General features: G+C 55.4%; 1 protein-coding gene across 2 annotated transcripts in view; it reads left to right on the forward strand.

The window, feature by feature from the left end:
* Window positions 1–14895, forward strand: part of TSHR (thyroid stimulating hormone receptor) — a 41259-nt gene that overhangs the window by 18370 nt on the left and 7994 nt on the right. For both annotated transcript variants that reach the window (XM_044271617.1, XM_044271618.1), the window contains exons 5-6: window positions 12123–12197; window positions 14329–14403. In XM_044271617.1, coding sequence (XP_044127552.1) covers window positions 12123–12197; window positions 14329–14403 — 150 coding nt within the window. The remainder of the gene's footprint in view (window positions 1–12122; window positions 12198–14328; window positions 14404–14895) is intronic.

Genomic DNA, 14895 nt, shown 5'->3' on the forward strand with positions numbered 1-14895 from the left:
TAATACACTATATACACACTGATACACAATACACTATATACACACTGATACACTATATACACACACACACACACACACATATATACTAATACACTATATACACACTGATGCACACATATACACATTGATACACTATATTTCTTATATACTGGTAAAGGGTAGGGCACTGTGGAGGTCAATGTTAAAGGGGTGGCCACTGTGGAGGTCACTGTTAAAGGGGCGGCCACTGCAGAGGTCACTATTAAAGGGGCGGGCACTGTGAAGGTTACTGTCAAAGGAGAGGTCACTGTTGAAGGGGCAGGCACTGTAGAGGTCACTGTTAAAGGGGCGGGCACTGTGAAAGTCAGTGTTAAAGGGGAGGCCACTGTGGAGGTCACTGTTAAAAGGGCGGGCACTGTGAAGGTCACTGTCAAAGGAGCGGTCACTGTTAAAGGGGTGGGCAATGTGGAGGTCACTTTTAAAAGGGCGGGCACTGTGAAAGTCACTGTTAAAGGGGTGGTTAATGTTGAAGGAACGGACAATGTGGAAGTCTCTGTTAAAGTAGCGGGCACTGTGGAGGTCACTTTTAAAGAGGCAGGCACTACGGAGGTTACTGTTAAAGGGACGGCCTCTGTGGAGGTCACTGTTAAGGGGGCGGCCACTGTGGAGGTCACTGCTAAAGAGTCAGGCACTGTGGAGGTCACTGTTAAAGGGGCGGGCACTGTGGAGGTCACTGTTAAAAAGGCGGGCACTGTGGAGGTCACTGTTAAAAGGGCGAGCACTGTAGAGGTTACTGTTAAAGGGGTGGTCAATGTTAAAGGGGCGGTGACTATTAAAGGAACGGGCAATGTGGAGGTCACAGTTAAAGGGGTGGGCATTGTGAAGGGCACTGTTAAAGTGGTGGGCACTGTGGAGGTCACTGTTAAAAGGGCGGGCACTGTGGAGGTCAATGTTAAAGGGACAGGCACTGTGGAGGTCACTGTTAAAAGGGCGGGCACTGTGGAGGTCACTGTTAAAAGGGCGGGCACTGTGGGGGTCACTGTTAAAGGGACAGGCACTGTGGAGGTCACTGTTAAAAGGGCGGGCACTGTGGAGGTCAATGTTAAAGGGGGGCCACTGTGGAGGTTAATGTTAAAGGGATGTGCACTGTGGAGATCTCTTTTAAAGGGGCGAACACGCTGGAGGTCATTGTTAAAGGGGCAAGTACTGTAGAGGTCACTGTTATGGGGAACAGTTGATATCTTTTTACGACACACGGAAATATAAAATGAAATAGATGAAATATACCTGAGCGAGGCGGGGTCCTTCTGCTAGCACACTATATACACACTGATACACTATATACACACATACACACTGCTGCACGCGGGGCACAGGACCGCACCGCTCTCTGTGTACCCGTCCTGCAGACTTCATCAACCAGTGTTTCTTGGGCCCCTATATTTGGCTCTTCAGCTGAAGCTGCAGGAAGTGTCACCAGTCACTGCCAGTAGTCATCAGGGTACATGGCATATACTTAAAAGGATTCCTCACTCAGTACATCACCTATAGCTGTACTCTGTACCCATAACAGTGACCTCCACAGTGCCCCCATGACAGTGACCTCCACAGTGCTTCCATAACAGTGACATCCACAGCGCCCCCATGACAGTGACCTCCACGGCGCCCCCATGACAGTGACCTCCACGGCGCCCCCATAACAGTGACCTCCACAGTGCCCCCATAACAGTGCAATCCACAGTGCCCCCATAACAGTGACCTCCACAGTGCCCCCATGACAGTGACATCCGCTGCGCCCCCATGACAGTGACCTCCACAGCGCCCCCATGACAGTGACCTCCACAGTGCCCCCATGACAGTGACCTCCACAGTGCCCCCATAACAGTGACATCCACAGCGCCTCCATAACAGTGACCTCCACAGTGCCCCCATAACAGTGACCTCCACAGTGCCCCCATAACAGTGACATCCACAGCGCCCCCATGACAGTGACCTCCACAGCGCCCCCATGACAGTGACCTCCACAGTGCCCCCATGACAGTGACATCCACAGCGCCCCCATGACAGTGACCTCCACAGCGCCCCCATGACAGTGACATCCACAGCGCCCCCATCACAGTGACCTCCACAGCGCCCCCATGACAGTGACCTCCACAGTGCCCCCATGACAGTGACCTCCACAGCACCCCCATGACAGTGACCTCCACAGTGCCCCCATAACAGTGACATCCACAGCGCCTCCATAACAGTGACCTCCACAGTGCCCCCATAACAGTGACCTCCACAGTGCCCCCATAACAGTGACCTCCACAGCGCCCCCATGACAGTGACCTCCACAGCGCCCCCATGACAGTGACCTCCACAGTGCCCCCATGACAGTGACATCCACAGCGCCCCCATGACAGTGACCTCCACAGTGCCCCCATGACAGTGACCTCCACAGTGCCCCCATAACAGTGACATCCACAGCGCCTCCATAACAGTGACCTCCACAGTGCCCCCATAACAGTGACCTCCACAGTGCCCCCATAACAGTGACATCCACAGCGCCCCCATGACAGTGACCTCCACAGCGCCCCCATGACAGTGACCTCCACAGTGCCCCCCACAGTGCCCCCATCACAGTGACATCCACAGCGCCCCCATGACAGTGACCTCCACAGTGCCCCCATGGCAGTGACCTCCACAGTGCCCCCATGACAGTGACCTCCACAGTGCCCCCATGACAGTGACCTCCACAGTGCCCCCATGACAGTGACCTCCACAGTGCCCCCATAACAGAGACATCCACAGTGCCCCCATAACAGTGACATCCACAGCGCCCCCATAACAGTGCCCTCCACAGCGCCCCCATAACAGTGATCTCCACAGTGCCCCCATAACAGTGACATCCACAGCGCCCCCATGACAGTGACCTCCACAGTGCCCCCATGACAGTGACCTCCACAGCGCCCCCATGACAGTGACCTCCACAGTGCCCCCATGACAGTGACCTCCACAGCGCCCCCATGACAGTGACCTCCACAGTGCCCCCATGACAGTGACCTCCACAGCGCCCCCATGACAGTGACCTCCACAGTGCCCCCATGACAGTGACCTCCACAGTGCCCCCATGACAGTGACCTCCACAGTGCCCCCATGACAGTGACCTCCACAGTGCCCCCATGACAGTGACCTCCACAGTGCCCCCATAACAGAGACATCCACAGTGCCCCCATAACAGTGACATCCACAGTGCCCCCATGACAGTGACCTCCACAGTGCCCCCATAACAGAGACATCCACAGTGCCCCCATAACAGTGACATCCACAGTGCCCCCATAACAGTGACCTCCACGGCGCCCCCATAACAGTGACCTCCACGGCGCCCCCATAAGCCACCAGCAGTGTAGTTGTCCTGTGACTTGTAGTTCGCCAGCCTCTGCTTCCTCCCTCCCAGATGCCAGCAGGACGCTGCAGGTAATTGCTGCCGTGTTATTCTAAGCTCCCGGCCTGTGAAAACTTTGTGTAAGGAAAGAAAATGAAAATAACCTGCGGCAGACGGCGTCCGTCTATGAGGCGCGATCCTGGCAACTTGTGGGGCAATTATAGAGGTTCTGACACTTCTCAGCTTCCAGTGCGGAGGAGACGCCAGGAAATCAGGCGGGGGCGCAGAATCTTCTGGAGAGAGCCCTACACATCTGCCCAGATCAGAGTGCAAGCTCCTGGAATCAGACCTACCGCAGGGAACAGCCGCTGCCTCCCATTACCGTGCATCGCGCCCTGTAGAAGGGGATTCGGCATGAAGGCGGCTCTGTCACCAGGATCAACCCTACCAGGAGTATAGTCTGGTAGGGTTGATGATGCTGATTAAAACGATACTTGTCTAATGTCTGTCGGTGGTATCGTAGCGGGGAAAATGTAATATTATGCAAATGAACTATTCAAGCTCTATAACGACGCCCCTCTGCTCTTCGTCACGCCCCTCTGCTCTTCGTCACGCCCCTCTGCTCTTCGTCACGCCCCGCTGCTCTTCGTCACGCCCCGCTGCCTTATGATTTTCCTTTTATCAAGTGTATGTACCTTCTTCACCTTGCCAGCTGTCCTGATAAAGCTGACATAGATATGGCGGTACACCGCTCCTGCTACATCTACTCTCTTCTCCCTTACCCTTCTCAGTGTCAGTGATAGCAGAAAGGGAGAGGAGGAGGCACACAGCAGATCAGAGGTTGTGGAGGGGAGAAAGCATCTGAGGAGGATAGCTGATGGGCAGAAGATAGGGAGGAGGGAAAATAACATAGGCTGTGTCCAAATGTAGACCGCTTCTGTAGTCTCTGTAGAGGGGCATTCTCCTCTGCAGTCTCAGTAGACAGGTGTCTGGTTCTGCAGTCTCCGTAGACAGGTGTCTGGTTCTGCAGTCTCAGTAGACAGGTGTCTGGTTCTGCAGTCTCAGTAGACAGGTGTCTGGTTCTGCAGTCTCAGTAGACAGGTGTCTGGTTCTGCAGTCTCAGTAGACAGGTGTCTGGTTCTGCAGTCTCAGTAGACAGGTGTCTGGTTCTGCAGTCTCAGTAGACAGGTGTCCGGTTCTGTAGTCTCAGTAGGCAGGTGTCTGGTTCTGCAGTCTCAGTAGACAGGTGTCCGGTTCTGTAGTCTCAGTAGACAGGTGTCCGGTTCTGCAGTCTCTGTGGAGGGGCGTTCTCCTCTGCAGTCTCAAGTAGACAGGTGTCCGGCTCTGCAGTCTCAGTAGACAGGTGTCCGGTTCTGCAGTCTCAGTAGACAGGTGCCCGGTTCTGCAGTCTCAGTAGACAGGTGTCCGGTCCTGCAGTCTCAGTGGACAGGTGTCCGGTCCTGCAGTCTCAGTGGACAGGTGTCCGGTCCTGCAGTCTCAGTGGACGGGTGTCCGGTCCTGCAGTCTCAGTGGACGGGTGTCCGGTCCTGCAGTCTCAGTAGACGGGTGTCCGGTCCTGCAGTCTCAGTAGACGGGTGTCCGGTCCTGCAGTCTCAGTAGACGGGTGTCCGGTTCTGTAGTCTCAGTAGGCAGGTGTCTGGTTCTGCAGTCTCAGTAGACAGGTGTCCGGTTCTGTAGTCTCAGTAGACAGGTGTCCGGTTCTGCAGTCTCTGTGGAGGGGCGTTCTCCTCTGCAGTCTCAGTAGACAGGTGTCTGGTTCTGCAGTCTCAGTAGACAGGTGTCTGGTTCTGCAGTCTCAGTAGACAGGTGTCCGGTTCTGTAGTCTCAGTAGACAGGTGTCCGGTTCTGCAGTCTCTGTGGAGGGGCGTTCTCCTCTGCAGTCTCAAGTAGACAGGTGTCCGGCTCTGCAGTCTCAGTAGACAGGTGTCCGGCTCTGCAGTCTCAGTAGACAGGTGTCCGGTCCTGCAGTCTCAGTGGACAGGTGTCCGGTCCTGCAGTCTCAGTGGACGGGTGTCCGGTCCTGCAGTCTCAGTGGACGGGTGTCCGGTCCTGCAGTCTCAGTAGACGGGTGTCCGGTCCTGCAGTCTCAGTAGACGGGTGTCCGGTCCTGCAGTCTCAGTAGACGGGTGTCCGGTTCTGTAGTCTCAGTAGGCAGGTGTCTGGTTCTGCAGTCTCAGTAGACAGGTGTCCGGTTCTGTAGTCTCAGTAGACAGGTGTCCGGTTCTGCAGTCTCTGTGGAGGGGCGTTCTCCTCTGCAGTCTCAGTAGACAGGTGTCTGGTTCTGCAGTCTCAGTAGACAGGTGTCTGGTTCTGCAGTCTCAGTAGACAGGTGTCCGGTTCTGTAGTCTCAGTAGACAGGTGTCCGGTTCTGCAGTCTCTGTGGAGGGGCGTTCTCCTCTGCAGTCTCAAGTAGACAGGTGTCCGGCTCTGCAGTCTCAGTAGACAGGTGTCCGGTTCTGCAGTCTCAGTAGACAGGTGCCCGGTTCTGCAGTCTCAGTAGACAGGTGTCCGGTCCTGCAGTCTCAGTGGACAGGTGTCCGGTCCTGCAGTCTCAGTGGACAGGTGTCCGGTCCTGCAGTCTCAGTGGACGGGTGTCCGGTCCTGCAGTCTCAGTGGACGGGTGTCCGGTCCTGCAGTCTCAGTAGACGGGTGTCCGGTCCTGCAGTCTCAGTAGACGGGTGTCCGGTCCTGCAGTCTCAGTAGACGGGTGTCCGGTTCTGTAGTCTCAGTAGGCAGGTGTCTGGTTCTGCAGTCTCAGTAGACAGGTGTCCGGTTCTGTAGTCTCAGTAGACAGGTGTCCGGTTCTGCAGTCTCTGTGGAGGGGCGTTCTCCTCTGCAGTCTCAGTAGACAGGTGTCTGGTTCTGCAGTCTCAGTAGACAGGTGTCTGGTTCTGCAGTCTCAGTAGACAGGTGTCCGGTTCTGTAGTCTCAGTAGACAGGTGTCCGGTTCTGCAGTCTCTGTGGAGGGGCGTTCTCCTCTGCAGTCTCAGTAGACAGGTGTCTGGTTCTGCAGTCTCAGTAGACAGGTGTCCGGTCCTGCAGTCTCAGTAGACTGGTGTCCGGTTCTGCAGTCTCAGTAGACGGGTGTCTGGTTCTGCAGTCTCAGTGGAGGGGTGTTCTGCTCTGCAGTCTCAGTAGACGGGTGTCCGGTCCTGCAGTCTCAGTGGACAGGTGTCCGGTCCTGCAGTCTCAGTGGACAGGTGCCCGGTCCTGCAGTCTCAGTGGACAGGTGTCCGGTCCTGCAGTCTCAGTGGACGGGTGTCCGGTCCTGCAGTCTCAGTGGACGGGTGTCCGGTCCTGCAGTCTCAGTAGACGGGTGTCCGGTCCTGCAGTCTCAGTAGACGGGTGTCCGGTCCTGCAGTCTCAGTAGACGGGTGTCCGGTCCTGCAGTCTCAGTAGACGGGTGTCCGGTTCTGTAGTCTCAGTAGGCAGGTGTCTGGTTCTGCAGTCTCAGTAGACAGGTGTCCGGTTCTGTAGTCTCAGTAGACAGGTGTCCGGTTCTGCAGTCTCTGTGGAGGGGCGTTCTCCTCTGCAGTCTCAGTAGACAGGTGTCTGGTTCTGCAGTCTCAGTAGACAGGTGTCTGGTTCTGCAGTCTCAGTAGACAGGTGTCCGGTTCTGTAGTCTCAGTAGACAGGTGTCCGGTTCTGCAGTCTCTGTGGAGGGGCGTTCTCCTCTGCAGTCTCAGTAGACAGGTGTCTGGTTCTGCAGTCTCAGTAGACAGGTGTCCGGTCCTGCAGTCTCAGTAGACGGGTGTCCGGTTCTGCAGTCTCAGTAGACGGGTGTCTGGTTCTGCAGTCTCAGTGGAGGGGTGTTCTGCTCTGCAGTCTCAGTAGACGGGTGTCCGGTCCTGCAGTCTCAGTAGACGGGTGTCCGGTCCTGCAGTCTCAGTAGACGGGTGTCTGGTCCTGCAGTCTCAAGTAGACAGGTGTCCGGCTCTGCAGTCTCAGTAGACAGGTGTCCGGTTCTGCAGTCTCAGTAGACAGGTGCCCGGTTCTGCAGTCTCAGTAGACAGGTGTCCGGTCCTGCAGTCTCAGTGGACAGGTGTCCGGTCCTGCAGTCTCAGTGGACAGGTGTCCGGTCCTGCAGTCTCAGTGGACGGGTGTCCGGTCCTGCAGTCTCAGTGGACGGGTGTCCGGTCCTGCAGTCTCAGTAGACGGGTGTCCGGTCCTGCAGTCTCAGTAGACGGGTGTCCGGTCCTGCAGTCTCAGTAGACGGGTGTCCGGTTCTGTAGTCTCAGTAGGCAGGTGTCTGGTTCTGCAGTCTCAGTAGACAGGTGTCCGGTTCTGTAGTCTCAGTAGACAGGTGTCCGGTTCTGCAGTCTCTGTGGAGGGGCGTTCTCCTCTGCAGTCTCAGTAGACAGGTGTCTGGTTCTGCAGTCTCAGTAGACAGGTGTCTGGTTCTGCAGTCTCAGTAGACAGGTGTCCGGTTCTGTAGTCTCAGTAGACAGGTGTCCGGTTCTGCAGTCTCTGTGGAGGGGCGTTCTCCTCTGCAGTCTCAGTAGACAGGTGTCTGGTTCTGCAGTCTCAGTAGACAGGTGTCCGGTCCTGCAGTCTCAGTAGACTGGTGTCCGGTTCTGCAGTCTCAGTAGACGGGTGTCTGGTTCTGCAGTCTCAGTGGAGGGGTGTTCTGCTCTGCAGTCTCAGTAGACGGGTGTCCGGTCCTGCAGTCTCAGTAGACGGGTGTCCGGTCCTGCAGTCTCAGTAGACGGGTGTCTGGTCCTGCAGTCTCAAGTAGACAGGTGTCCGGCTCTGCAGTCTCAGTAGACAGGTGTCCGGTTCTGCAGTCTCAGTAGACAGGTGCCCGGTTCTGCAGTCTCAGTAGACAGGTGTCCGGTCCTGCAGTCTCAGTGGACAGGTGTCCGGTCCTGCAGTCTCAGTGGACAGGTGTCCGGTCCTGCAGTCTCAGTGGACAGGTGTCCGGTCCTGCAGTCTCAGTGGACGGGTGTCCGGTCCTGCAGTCTCAGTAGACGGGTGTCCGGTCCTGCAGTCTCAGTAGACAGGTGTCCGGTTCTGCAGTCTCAGTGGACAGGTGTCCGGTCCTGCAGTCTCAGTGGACAGGTGTCCGGTCCTGCAGTCTCAGTAGACGGGTGTCCGGTTCTGCAGTCTCAGTAGACGGGTGTCCGGTCCTGCAGTCTCAGTGGACAGGTGTCCGGTCCTGCAGTCTCAGTGGACAGGTGTCCGGTCCTGCAGTCTCAGTGGACAGGTGTCCGGTCCTGCAGTCTCAGTGGACGGGTGTCCGGTCCTGCAGTCTCAGTAGACGGGTGTCCGGTTCTGCAGTCTCAGTAGACGGGTGTCCGGTTCTGCAGTCTCAGTGGACAGGTGTCCGGTCCTGCAGTCTCAGTGGACAGGTGTCCGGTCCTGCAGTCTCAGTAGACGGGTGTCCGGTTCTGCAGTCTCAGTAGACGGGTGTCCGGTTCTGCAGTCTCAGTGGACAGGTGTCCGGTCCTGCAGTCTCAGTGGACAGGTGCCCGGTCCTGCAGTCTCAGTGGACAGGTGTCCGGTCCTGCAGTCTCAGTAGACGGGTGTCCGGTCCTGCAGTCTCAGTAGACGGGTGTCTGGTCCTGCAGTCTCAAGTAGACAGGTGTCCGGCTCTGCAGTCTCAGTAGACAGGTGTCCGGTTCTGCAGTCTCAGTAGACAGGTGCCCGGTTCTGCAGTCTCAGTAGACAGGTGTCCGGTCCTGCAGTCTCAGTGGACAGGTGTCCGGTCCTGCAGTCTCAGTGGACAGGTGTCCGGTCCTGCAGTCTCAGTGGACAGGTGTCCGGTCCTGCAGTCTCAGTGGACGGGTGTCCGGTCCTGCAGTCTCAGTAGACGGGTGTCCGGTCCTGCAGTCTCAGTAGACAGGTGTCCGGTTCTGCAGTCTCAGTGGACAGGTGTCCGGTCCTGCAGTCTCAGTGGACAGGTGTCCGGTCCTGCAGTCTCAGTAGACGGGTGTCCGGTTCTGCAGTCTCAGTAGACGGGTGTCCGGTCCTGCAGTCTCAGTGGACAGGTGTCCGGTCCTGCAGTCTCAGTGGACAGGTGTCCGGTCCTGCAGTCTCAGTGGACAGGTGTCCGGTCCTGCAGTCTCAGTGGACGGGTGTCCGGTCCTGCAGTCTCAGTAGACGGGTGTCCGGTTCTGCAGTCTCAGTAGACGGGTGTCCGGTTCTGCAGTCTCAGTGGACAGTTGTCCGGTCCTGCAGTCTCAGTGGACAGGTGTCCGGTCCTGCAGTCTCAGTGGACGGGTGTCCGGTCCTGCAGTCTCAGTAGACGGGTGTCTGGTCCTGCAGTCTCAAGTAGACAGGTGTCCGGCTCTGCAGTCTCAGTAGACAGGTGTCCGGTTCTGCAGTCTCAGTAGACAGGTGCCCGGTTCTGCAGTCTCAGTAGACAGGTGTCCGGTCCTGCAGTCTCAGTGGACAGGTGTCCGGTCCTGCAGTCTCAGTGGACAGGTGTCCGGTCCTGCAGTCTCAGTGGACAGGTGTCCGGTCCTGCAGTCTCAGTGGACGGGTGTCCGGTCCTGCAGTCTCAGTAGACGGGTGTCCGGTCCTGCAGTCTCAGTAGACAGGTGTCCGGTTCTGCAGTCTCAGTGGACAGGTGTCCGGTCCTGCAGTCTCAGTGGACAGGTGTCCGGTCCTGCAGTCTCAGTAGACGGGTGTCCGGTTCTGCAGTCTCAGTAGACGGGTGTCCGGTCCTGCAGTCTCAGTGGACAGGTGTCCGGTCCTGCAGTCTCAGTGGACAGGTGTCCGGTCCTGCAGTCTCAGTGGACAGGTGTCCGGTCCTGCAGTCTCAGTGGACGGGTGTCCGGTCCTGCAGTCTCAGTAGACGGGTGTCCGGTTCTGCAGTCTCAGTAGACGGGTGTCCGGTTCTGCAGTCTCAGTGGACAGGTGTCCGGTCCTGCAGTCTCAGTGGACAGGTGTCCGGTCCTGCAGTCTCAGTAGACGGGTGTCCGGTTCTGCAGTCTCAGTAGACGGGTGTCCGGTTCTGCAGTCTCAGTGGACAGGTGTCCGGTCCTGCAGTCTCAGTGGACAGGTGCCCGGTCCTGCAGTCTCAGTGGACAGGTGTCCGGTCCTGCAGTCTCAGTAGACGGGTGTCCGGTCCTGCAGTCTCAGTAGACGGGTGTCTGGTCCTGCAGTCTCAAGTAGACAGGTGTCCGGCTCTGCAGTCTCAGTAGACAGGTGTCCGGTTCTGCAGTCTCAGTAGACAGGTGCCCGGTTCTGCAGTCTCAGTAGACAGGTGTCCGGTCCTGCAGTCTCAGTGGACAGGTGTCCGGTCCTGCAGTCTCAGTGGACAGGTGTCCGGTCCTGCAGTCTCAGTGGACAGGTGTCCGGTCCTGCAGTCTCAGTGGACGGGTGTCCGGTCCTGCAGTCTCAGTAGACGGGTGTCCGGTCCTGCAGTCTCAGTAGACAGGTGTCCGGTTCTGCAGTCTCAGTGGACAGGTGTCCGGTCCTGCAGTCTCAGTGGACAGGTGTCCGGTCCTGCAGTCTCAGTAGACGGGTGTCCGGTTCTGCAGTCTCAGTAGACGGGTGTCCGGTCCTGCAGTCTCAGTGGACAGGTGTCCGGTCCTGCAGTCTCAGTGGACAGGTGTCCGGTCCTGCAGTCTCAGTGGACAGGTGTCCGGTCCTGCAGTCTCAGTGGACGGGTGTCCGGTCCTGCAGTCTCAGTAGACGGGTGTCCGGTTCTGCAGTCTCAGTAGACGGGTGTCCGGTTCTGCAGTCTCAGTGGACAGGTGTCCGGTCCTGCAGTCTCAGTGGACAGTTGTCCGGTCCTGCAGTCTCAGTAGACGGGTGTCCGGTTCTGCAGTCTCAGTAGACGGGTGTCCGGTTCTGCAGTCTCAGTGGACAGGTGTCCGGTCCTGCAGTCTCAGTGGACAGGTGCCCGGTCCTGCAGTCTCAGTGGACGGGTGTCCGGTCCTGCAGTCTCAGTGGACGGGTGTCCGGTCCTGCAGTCTCAGTGGACGGGTGTCCGGTCCTGCAGTCTCAGTAGACGGGTGTCCGGTCCTGCAGTCTCAGTAGACGGGTGTCCGGTCCTGCAGTCTCAGTAGACGGGTGTCCGGTCCTGCAGTCTCAGTAGACAGGTGTCCGGTCCTGCAGTCTCAGTGGACGGGTGTCCGGTCCTGCAGTCTCAGTAGACGGGTGTCCGGTCCTGCAGTCTCTGTAGACAGGTGTCCGGTCCTGCAGTCTCAGTGGACAGGTGTCCGGTCCTGCAGTCTCTGTAGACAGGTGTCCGGTTCTGCAGTCTCAGTGGACAGGTGTCCGGTCCTGCAGTCTCAGTGGAGGGACGCTCAGCTCTGCCGCCCCCTGCTGGAGGAGCTTTCCTAGTACTGACAGCAGTGTGAGGTCCTACGTTTGGCGCTCCTTTCTACAGACAGGACCGCTGAACCTGCACTCAGTTTCAGGGTGAGTGGGGGTCAGCCAAGTTCTGCGCTGTGCGACGCCCGCTGACATCACGCTGACAGGGATTATAGCTGATAAGATTCTGATTAGAGCACATATGGATCGGGTTATAGCGCAGTCATTCACTTCCCTGATTAACCCCTTCCAGGGACAAAGTTTCCATGGCATCTTTTGCCGTTTGAGAGGCATGAGGCGCCTCATGCCTCAGTATTGGTACTGTTATATCTGAGGAATGTGGCCAATAGAATCAGAGCAGAATATGAGAGCAGCCCCCCTGTGCCCGTCCAGCCCACGGACAGGACTGCCACCTGCACATCCGCTCGTCTGAGATCAGCGTTTCTTGATGCCGCTGAAAGTCACTTTACTTTTTTCACATTTTTCTTTGCAGAGAAATTCGAAGCCTTATGAATCTGAACTGCATTGAAGCCGGAGCGTTCCAGGAGCTGCCGCTGCTCAATTATTTGTAAGTACAAGGGGTGGGGGTCTTCACACTTATGAGATGTGGGTGCCCCCCCAAGACACAGACACCTTAATGAACCTTCTTCAATCCCATCCCCCTGTCATGGTCATCAAAGGGTTAGTCCCACCAGTAAGGCCTCATGCACACCACCATTTGCATTTTGTGGTCCACAAATCGCAAATCCGCAAACTACGGCTGTGGAAGTGAGCCGCCTGCACGGATGGTCGGTGTGTTTTTCACATCTGTACGTCCGTAGGGCACAAAGATAGAATATGTCCTATACCTGGACGTCAAATGCAGACCAAGAACTCATTGAAGTCACATTAACCTGTTTGCGCCTGATTTTAGTCTGAAAAATGGGTTTTTAGACAGTTTTATTATTTTAATCGCATTTACTACTAAAATTGCAACTTTACTTCAATCAATTTATGTAGGTGCGCTTTTTTTTGTGCCTGGATTTGTCACAAAAACAGTCTAATTTCTACTCCACTCCAGGACTGGCGGACTTTTCTTCATCTGTTTTCTGCATTTTACATTAAGTCACACTTTCCGGAAGACGTGCGACTTTTCTCTGCACAGATGCAATTTTTTTCATGCGCAAATAAATTAGATCAGTCTAGGTGAATGTGAACCTGTCGGACTAAAAAACAACCACCAGAGGGCAGACTGAGGGCTTGTTCACATGAACGTGCTGTATTTTGCAATCCGCAAAACACGGATGCCGCCCGTGTGCCTTCCGCAATTTGCGGAGCGGAACAGACGGCTCTTTATAGGAATGCCTATTCTTGTCGGCAAAATGGACAAGAATAGGATATGACTTATAATTTTTGCGGGGCCACGGAACGGAGCAGCTGTGAATGAGCCCTAATAGCGGTACTCCGCGTCTAATTCATCAACAGCTGTGCGACTTTTAATAAATACTCAGCAAAAGAAAGACAGAAGAATAAGTTACACCAATCTAATTTTATGGCCAAAAACAGGCAAGCTTGGTGAATGTGCCCCAATGGGGCTGCAAAAAATGTGACTGACTAATCCAAAAGGGAAAAGAAATCGGCTCACTGCTCAACTTCATAGTGTCCGGACCCCCTATAGGACAGCGCGCGGTGTATGCCGGCCCGGCTGTGGTTGCACAATTGCGGAAAGCAAAATACATACGGCTGTGTGCATGACACCTACATCTCATATTCATTGTACAGTTCATTCCCATGCATCCAGAGCAGAGTACTGACGTTTTCTGACCTAGTATGGCTCCACTGGTGATCAGTTACTGACCTAGTATGGCTCCACTGGTGATCAGTTACTGACCTAGTATGCCGCCACCTGGTGATCAGTTACTTACATAGTATGGCTCCACTGGTGATCAGTTACTGACCTAGTATGCCGCCACCTGGTGATCAGTTACTGACCTAGTATGCCGCCACCTGGTGATCAGTTACTGACCTAGTATGCCTCCACCTGGTGATCAGTTACTGACCTAGTATGCCTCCACCTGGTGATCAGTTACTGATCTAGTATGCCGCCACCTGGTGATCAGTTACTGATCTAGTATGCCGCCACCTGGTGATCAGTTACTGATCTAGTATGCCGCCACCTGGTGATCAGTTACTTACATAGTATGGCTCCACTGGTGATCAGTTACTTACATAGCATGGCTCCACCTGGTGTTCAGTTACTTACATAGCATGGCTCCACCTGGTGTTCAGTTATTTACATAGTATGGCTCCACTGGTGTTCAGTTATTTACATAGTATGGCTCCCCCTGGTGTTCAGTTACTTACATAGTATGGCTCCACTGGTGTTCAGTTACTGATCTAGTATGGCTCCCCCTGGTGTTCAGTTCTTTACATAGTATGGCTCCACTTGGTGTTCAGTTACTTACATAGTATGGCGCCACCTGGTGTTCACAGTGTATAGCCATGTCCAACTACTGTGTTGAGTATATGTGGACCTCTCCCCACAGCCAGGTCTCTGCACCTGTATCCTCTATTGTGCGCAGTATGGATGCTTGTAGTTTACAGTGCACCAGAGTAGCGTCTGGTGTTAAAGGGTTACTTGTGGGTGGAGCTTAGAATGTGGGTAACCACAGTGGGACACCATTGTCACCCTAAGTAAACGCTTCTCTTTTTTCTTTCAGAGGGATTTTAAACACCGGCCTCTCCATTTTCCCTGATTTAGGCCACATTCACTCTCTGGTCGGCAGCATCTTTGTGTAAGTCACATGATGTTACATTGTTACAGAGTATTACAGAAGGGGCGGATCCATCTCATAAGCAGCAGCCCCGGGCAAGAAATGTCTGCAGTCAACTAGAAGGGAAATGCCCCCATTTAAGTAGTGCCTCCTTCACAGTAGTTTACCCCCTTTAAGTACTGCCCCTTCACAGTAGTTACCCCCTCTTTCAGTAGAGCCCCCTTCACAGTAGTTATCCCCCCTTTCAGTACTGCCCCTTCACAGTAGTTATCCCCCCTTTCAGTACTGCCCCTTCACAGTAGTTATCCCTCCTTTCAGTACTGCCCCTTCACAGTAGTTATCCCCCCTTTAAGTAGTGCCCCGCTCACAGTAGTTACCCCCTCCTTCAGTAGGGCCCTGTTCACAGTAGCTGCCCCCTTCACAGTAGTTATCCCCCTTTTAGTACTGCCCACTTCACAGTGGTTATCCCTCCTTTCAGTACGGCCCTGCTCACAGTAGTTACCCCCTCTCTCA

The sequence above is a fragment of the Bufo gargarizans genome, chromosome 11 (genome assembly GCF_014858855.1).
Source record: "Bufo gargarizans isolate SCDJY-AF-19 chromosome 11, ASM1485885v1, whole genome shotgun sequence".
In the NCBI taxonomy this organism is placed as follows: domain Eukaryota; kingdom Metazoa; phylum Chordata; class Amphibia; order Anura; family Bufonidae; genus Bufo; species Bufo gargarizans.